This window comes from Dreissena polymorpha, chromosome 2 (genome assembly GCF_020536995.1).
Source record: "Dreissena polymorpha isolate Duluth1 chromosome 2, UMN_Dpol_1.0, whole genome shotgun sequence".
In the NCBI taxonomy this organism is placed as follows: Eukaryota; Metazoa; Mollusca; class Bivalvia; order Myida; family Dreissenidae; genus Dreissena; species Dreissena polymorpha.
This window is the reverse complement of record NC_068356.1, coordinates 7,512,063-7,520,058: the sequence shown is the minus strand read 5'-3', so window position 1 is coordinate 7,520,058 and position 7,996 is coordinate 7,512,063. Positions and strand designations below refer to the sequence as shown.

At 41.5% G+C, this 7,996-nt stretch overlaps 2 protein-coding genes across 2 annotated transcripts; both read right to left on the bottom strand.

Moving 5' to 3' along the window:
- Nucleotides 1–219: 219 nt before the first annotated feature.
- On the bottom strand, nt 220–1,515 carry LOC127865616 (uncharacterized). Its single transcript, XM_052405484.1, has one exon. It carries the CDS (start codon nt 1,513–1,515, stop codon nt 220–222), a length of 1,296 nt encoding a protein of 431 aa, XP_052261444.1.
- A 503-nt stretch (nt 1,516–2,018) lies between these two features.
- LOC127865615 (uncharacterized) lies at nt 2,019–3,695 on the bottom strand. Its single transcript, XM_052405483.1, has one exon. It carries the CDS (start codon nt 3,693–3,695, stop codon nt 2,019–2,021), a length of 1,677 nt encoding a protein of 558 aa, XP_052261443.1.
- Nucleotides 3,696–7,996: the final 4,301 nt, after the last annotated feature.

The window sequence follows — 7,996 nt, the reverse complement described above, 5'->3', positions numbered from 1 at the left end:
TTTAAGTTCAAAGGTCAAAAATGGCCATAAATGATCTTGTCCGGGCCATAACTATGTCATTCATTGTGAGATTTTAAAATTACTTGGTACATTTGTTCATGTTGAGTAATACAGTGGTTACTGCGTAACACAGACGTCATCAGCCGAGTTCCCATCAGTCATCAGGTGTTTCGCCCCTTATCTCGGAACACCCTCTTGATGGCGGGGCAGTAGTGGTGATCAATCACTGCTTGTCTGTGATGGCTTCCATGTCGTTTCATTGCGTCGTAGCCAGAGCCAACTGGACGCTCTCTCTGCCGCCTTGCTAAGGGCCCGTACAGAGCTTTTCCTAGCGCTGCCTTTGATGCCCAAAGCTCCTAGCGCTTTCCACACAGATTGTGCAGGGAAGCCCCTACATCCTACTTCTACAGGGAAGATCCAGGTGGTGTACCCTCTCTCCCTGCACATGTCTGCCAGTTCTTGGTACTCTGACCGCTTCCTTTCATTTGCCTCATCAGTTCTTTCTTCCCAAGGGACAGTCAGTTCCAGGAGTATCATCTTCTTTGGAGCTGTTGACCAGATGACTATATCAGGGCGTAGGTTTGTTTGAACAACATCTGGGAATACAAGTTTCTGTTGGAGATCAACCTTCCTCTCCCAGTGTCTGGTCTTTTGTAGCAGGCTTGTGTTCTGGCTACCCTTTGCCTTCTGTCCTTCCCTGACAAAGTTGATGTAACCTGGCCGTTTGGTGTTGATTTGCCGCTCCTTCCTTCTTTCTTGCTCCAGGATGTCGGAAAGCACTCGCAGGACTCGGTCATGCCTCCATCTGTAACGACCTTGAGAGAGAGCAACAGGACAGGATGAGAGTACATGTGCTAGTGTCCCTCTCTGGCTGCATAGTGGACAGCTTGGGTCGTCGCTAAGCTTCCATCTTTCAAGGTTTGTTGGTGTTGGCAAGAGATCATATACTGATCTCAGTAAAAAGGACAGCTGGAGGGGTTCATACTGCCAGAGTTCACTCCATGTCAGCTTTCTCTCTGGCAGATTCCATCGACTCCAACAACCTTGTTGGCCCATCTGCACATATCTTGCAGACCGATGGGTATCTTCTGACCTTCTGATTTCCTGTTGTACCATGGAGCGTCTTTCCTGGATGTCTGCCTTTTCCCATCGGGGCTGTTTCCCATGCCCTAGGCCTTCCCGACCTTTGTTGGTAGCTCCAACAATGACCTGGTGGTGCAGACTACTCTCGGCTTGTTCAACTGCCTTGCTTGCCGACCACTTCCTCCCTGTTCGGATTTCTATTCCAGCTTTACTGATCTTCTGGTCTGCGGAGTCCCGTAGTGTTAGGAACAGCCTTGCTTTTGCTACCTTGTATTCCTCTACTAGGGATGTCAGTGGCATCTGCAGCTTTGTACACCTCCCATATAGTCCTATGGAGCTGAACGATGGTGGCAGCCCTAGCCATCTTCTTATGTGCTTGCTTACTGCCTGTTCGAGTTGCTCAACTAGACTCACTAGTATCTCGTTGACCATCAGTGGCCAAACAAGCCTTGGTAGTAGACCGTGCTGATAGATCCAGGACTTGAACTTCCCTGGTAGTTCTGATCAGTCAATTCTCCGGAGACCTTCGTCAAGCTGTTGCCGGATTCTTCCATTGCTGCTCTTGTCTGAGAGTGTAGAATCAAACCATTTGCCTAGGCACTTGATTGGGTTATTTACCAATGATGGGATTTCCTCGCCTTGGATGAATAACTTGAACTGTGTCATGACCTTTCCCTTCTTTACTACCAGACACCTGGACTTCTTTGGCTTAAAAACCATTCTTGCCCATGTCACAGTCTCATCTAGGGCTTTCAGGATCCATCTAGCTTGGATATGGGTTTCTGTGGTGATGGTGAGATCATCCATGAATCCTCTATTTGCTGGTAGACGGATGCCTGCGTTGGTAAGTGGCCCTCGTGTTTCTCTTTCCCCTGCTCTCAGGATCATATTCATTCCCATAACAAAGAGAATCACGGAAATAGAACAGCCTGTGACTATACCCTTTTTCCAAGCGATATCCAAGATGTTGTGAAGTTCTTGCATGAGAACCTGAGGTGGATATTGCTGTAGTAGCTCCGTATGAGGCTTCTTGCATGCTCCGGTACATGGTAATGCTGTAGTGCTTCTTGGATTAGCTGGTGGGGGATGGAGCCATAGGCGTTGGCGAGGTTTAGCCACACAATCGTCAGGTTCTTCTTGTTAATTTTAGCCTCGTGAAGCAGTTGAGTGAGGGCACTTGTGTGTTCAACACACCCTGAGAATCCAGGGATGCCACCCTTCTGTACTGATGTATCAATGTAGGTGTTGGTGGTCATGTATATGGTAAGCCGTCTTGCCAAGATAGAGAAAAATATCTTCCCTTCGACACTGAGAAGTGAGATGGTTCGAAATTGCTTGACATTCTTTGAGTCTTTCTCTTTAGGGGCAAAACAGCCCTCTGCTGCCTGCCAGCATTCAGGAACCGAGCCTTTCTTCCATACAGCTCTAAGGAGGAGCCAAAGTCTTCTCAGCAGCTTTGGGCATTTCTTGTAGACCTTGTATGGAATACCACTTGAGCCAGGAGCAGAGAAGGCTCTTGCTTTCTTGACAACGTCTCTGACTTCTTGGAGTGTTGGCTCTTTCAGGTCTAATGGGAACTGTGGGTGATCGGCAGGTGTTATCTTGTCACAGTCACCTAAAAGCTTGGCCCCTTCTGGGTCGGAGTGGACTTCTCTTAGGTACTGGGCTACTTCCTCCTGGTCACTTTGAAGGCTACCTCCTCTCTCTTCGCCAAGCAGAGTCTTGGTGAACTTGTACGGGTTTGCGATGAAAGCTGCCCTTTTCCTTGTTCGTTCTCTACGTTTCCTCCGAAGTCGTTCTGCTGTTGTCAAGATTTTCAATTTAGATCTAAGCTCTTCTCTAAGCTTCACCAGTCCCTTCGTTTCTACTTCATTGGCCTTCTTGTATCTCTTTCTCAAGGAATTAAGCTCTTCCCTGACCTTCTTCTTTTCACGTTCCCTCCTGTTTGGGTTAGGAGCTGGTTTCGGCTGACTCTCCTTTTCATCAGAGCCGAATCGTTCAAGACCCAGTGAGTAGACTAGGGTGGTCAAGATGTTGATTTTCCTTTCTACCCTACCTTGGAGAGTGGTCTGAAGGATAATGTCAAGATCGTTGTCGAACATATCCCACTTCTTGTCATTGGTTCTTGGCCAAGAGATCTTCTGGCGTTTGGTGATGTTGGGGACTTTCCTTCTGTCTTTTGTTGACCATTGGTCTGTGCTCTGTTCATTGGGAGTGACAGCCGGGCTTTCTCTAGCCTTGGGGGGAAATATTGGGGATTCTTCTCCTATGAATTGGCTGAAGATTGGAGACTCTTCTGTCTTGTCTGTCTGAGTCATCAGTAGTTCATCCTCTGAACTGTTCCCAACTGCTTTTTCTGTCTCTGCTAAGGATTCTAAGGACTGCAATTCTTCAGGCGAGCAACCACTTCCAGTTAGTAACAAAACTGGTGCTGAGAGACTTCTGGTACTATGGTTGGCCACCGGACCAGTCTTCTCCCTCGTCTTATCAGGTAACCCTTTGCGTTGCCTCAATCTATCAGGTTGCTGACAGTTGCTCCTCGCCTGGTGAATCTTTAGCCCTCGAAAGTTTTTGCAGACTTTCCCACATGCAAAGGCCACTGTATCGGTCATTGTCCGTTGTTCTTTCCTTGTCGATTACATTGTGTCCGTCCGGTTGGGTCTCTCATCCTCCCCCCCCCCTCTCGGGAGACCCTGGGGGTGTTTTCCGTCATTTGTTGTTGTAGCTCGTGTAGGTTGTTCCCTCACAGGAACAGCCAGGTGGGGTGCCGGCCAACCTAGCACCTGTTCTAGTCTTTCCTAGATGCCATCTGTCTGTCCAGCGTTGCCATTCTTTCATGGTTGTCATCCAGCCTTTCCTGGAAGTCACTGGGGATACCAGGTAAACATGTTGAGTAATACAGTGGTTACTGCGTAACACAGACGTCATAAGCCGAGTTCCCATCAGTCATCAGGTGTTTCGCCCCTTATCTCGGAATACCCTCTTGATGGCGGGGCAGCAGTGGTGATCAATCATTGGACGGTGTGTCATGTGAAATAATTACGTTTGATATCTCCAAGGTCAAGGTTATTAATTTTGATCAGTCATTTGACGGCGTGTCATGCGAAAGAATTCAAGAGTTCAAAGGTCAAAATGGCCATAAATGATAATGGCATGATAATTCTTAAAAATCGCCATAAATTAGCTTCTTTATTTTGTGAAGACAGCATGAAAAATATTCTGTGCCAATGCAGCATGTGAGGGTATACGTCACGTCTGTGACAAAGCTCTAGTTGTTTCCTGTACAGACCAGTTTTTTTATCTAAAGGCTATATTAAATATTTGTTTTATTTTTTTTTAGAGTCTCTGTCTGAGAACTAAAGACCAGAAAGATACTTCCAGTACTACATGGACAAGATCACAAACACTGCTCCTGCTTGAACTGTACAAAGCAAACTTAGATAAGTTCAACAAACCCCTTTTAAAAAAACTTTGTGGGAAGAACTGTGCAAATCTCTTAACAGTAAAAGTTTTTAATAGCAAGCAGGTTGAAGGGAGATGGAAGACCATCGTGACAGCTTATCGTCGAGCTAAAGACAGCAACAGAGCGACGGGATCAAAAGGCCATAATGTGATACTAAAATGGATTGTGATGGAATTTGACACTTAAAGCAAAAATAGATCTAACATTCGATCATCAGCTCAAGTATGGAATGATTACTTTGTGATGATTAGAAGTGATCTATGGATTTCAAGTATTTGAAATAAAACACTTTATTATACCTTGTGCATCTGCCAAATGTCTCTTGGTAGGAAAAGAATCTCAAAGAAACGACTAATGTGTCTTTATCTTAATTGTTTTAATAACGTCATATTTTTAATTAACCCAAAAAAAGTAAACATACAACATAGATATTGACAAGCACTATTACATTTTGACTTTCATTAAGTGTGTATGTAAATGTCAAGTTATAGGCCCACACTCCCTACCCCCACCCCACCACCCACCCCACTTTCTACCCCCACCCCAGTTAAGAAATAAGCGGCATCAAGCAGTTCGATGTCTGTCTATCTGATTGATACATTTGCAATATAAAGATTGTTTTCGAAATATTTTGCCTCAAATATCCACCAGCATAGTACAATGTGTCGCTTGTAATGCTCGTATCCCTACCTAAAAGTTCAAGTTTACACTTAGAGGAAAAAAAGGTTATGTTTGGCCACGAAATAGCTTGACAATTCAGCCATAAATTTACCAAATATTGGTGGATTTTAAAATGATTTTTATAATACATGTTTAGAAAACATAAACCCGTATCCCTACCTAAATACCAAGATTTCATTAATAAATCAAATATCAAATGTGGACATAAAACATATTGCTAGATTTTATAATATCTTGGCATAAATACAACTCATGATAATTCGATGTGTCGCGCAAAAAAAACTTGTCTCTCTTCCCCAAAGGTCAAGGTCAGAATGGTAAAATTCTGCCACAAAACGACTTGTTCTTACTGTAACGCGTTCATTCATAATCATATCTTAAAATAAATAAACACAAATAACCAAAATGAGAAGCAAGTGCAATTGCAATTTAAAAATCACAAATGACAAACAAACAGTTTATGTTTGTTACCAGCATGTAAACACATGTGAGTTGTCACCTATATAAGTGGATATCAAATATATACCGGTCAGGTTGGATAAGTTGTTGTTGTTGAGTAAAAGACCGGAAATAACTTCTCTCAAAAAGGCTCCATACAGGGCTATTTTGTAATTTACGATTGAGCAATGAAGAGTTAATTGTAGTGAAGGGTTTACTAATAAGTGATTACCCAGAAACAAATAATTTAATTTATGATTACAAACATTCGTGCACTATGGTTTCTCTGGGCAGTATTTGTATGATCTAGAAACATGCCCTTCAAACGAGTTATTCTTCTGGTATTGAGGCAGTCTTAAGAGAATAATGTTTGATTTACGGTCTTTTGAATGCCAAAGTCTTTCTCTACATTGGATATGCGATATGCTTATCATGCGCGCTAAAACAATTTGCTATTTATTCCTCTTGTTATATAAACCGTGTAATAATTGACTTTTATATACATATATACACATGTGTTTAACAAACCAAACGTAATAATCCTGTCTTTTTGTTGAAACATTCCATGTATACTGCACGATTATGCTTCACGCAACGTGCAATTTTGTCATTTATTTCAGACGTTTTCAAGCATTTATTCTTATACCTTAGGATATCGACACAAAGAGAAGAAAAAACTGTCTTTTATGCACAAAAGATTTTTGCAAATGTATCTTAACAACTTGAGATATTTGCTAAAATAATGTTCTTAACGGTGTGTTAACATTCCGTCCAATCCGTGTGTGAATCCCTGAAAACCCCGTTGATTCTGCAACCTGATAACATTAATTAAATTTGCTGGCAATATGGCTCGTATCACCGTTTATCATCACCACCGGAAATAGATGACCAGCGAAGCGAGAATAAACAAAATAACCGAGGTAGTGCTCGTGAAGAGTCAGTTATACCATTTTTATCGCGAACGTTTTCCAAAAACTGTGTGACAAATGAATAGTGGACATATCAAACTATCGTAAGTAGTTGGAGTTCTTTATTAATACATTCAAGTGTTGAAATAGATCAATAATCAGCAACCTGGTACCGAAAGTTTAGGTCATTGTGACATCTTTTTTCAATTTGTCTGAGGAAAGTATACTAATTTTCCAAATTTGTCAATGGTGTGCAAATATAATTATATAAACAATCGGTTTTCGAAAGCCTCAGCCCAAAAATCTAGTTAGTATGCAAATATTTGGCTAAAACAGAAACTTCGTTGTGTACGGCGAATAGCACCTGATGTGTACGGCGTATAGCAAAATAAAATTAAATTGTGTACGGCGAATAGTTTTGAGTTTGGTAACCCACAATGCAGAAGAAGGGGACCCCTGATTTTTATTGGTGACATTTTCCTCTATTTGAGATATGTTTGTATCCTAATTGGGTGCAATTCGTCTATATTGGAACAAGTGGAAATGAATAAACAAATGAAACACATTAAAATGATCATGTTGATGGGGTTCCGTTTGACTGTTCACATAGATGCAAGACACATGTGTATACAAACATACTGACGTTAACAAAAAAGCCTCATTCAAAAACCGTTTAATTTCTTTTGGAGAAAAAAAGAAGTTTCATTCATTCTTAAATCATCGATTGATAGCAGAAAGTTTGTCATTGCAATTTAATTTAAGAAATAAATTAATTTAACTAAAACAAACAACGTTTATTTCATCATCCTTGGGATAATAATGACATCTTTATTCATTCTTAAATAATTATTTGAGAACTATGGAAGCGTAGTAGTAAATATTTTTTTGGGAAAAGCCGGAAAGATTTACGTCGAGACTTTAACTTAATGTCGTTATGCCGGGTAAAATTAAGAGGGAAAAACCTACAAAACTATGACGACATATCATGTTATTTCACTGTAAGTCGATATCAACTAATCCGGCATGACCATATTATTGAGGTGTAGCATATACGCTTCCATAGGGTCTTTGTTGCTGGCTAATGCACGTGCTCCCCAATGAATTGCACGTTAGTCGACTTTAACATAACCCCTGCGTAAAAAAACGTGGTTTTCTTAGAGCATTTGATTTTCCAATTGATATACAAAAAAAGAAATGCTCAAAACAAAAATGTATTGTTAACAATTTTATGTTCAAAAATTCCACATACATGTGCTATTACTGCCCCGAGAAACAGTCATGCTTCAAGAATATGATACTGCATCTTATAAACTGTCATGCAGAGGACGAAATACGTGTCAGAAAAGTTGATGGACATCAGATGCGGACAATTAACTTCAATGCTATACCAGATCTTTGTCGGGAGCAGGGTAGAACTATAACA

What these genes read in the sequence shown, in the direction of transcription:
- LOC127865616 (XM_052405484.1), bottom strand. Translation starts at nt 1,515, where the DNA reads ATGGTCAACGAGATACTAGTGAGTCTAGTTGAGCAACTCGAACAGGCA.
- LOC127865615 (XM_052405483.1), bottom strand. Translation starts at nt 3,695, where the DNA reads ATGACCGATACAGTGGCCTTTGCATGTGGGAAAGTCTGCAAAAACTTT.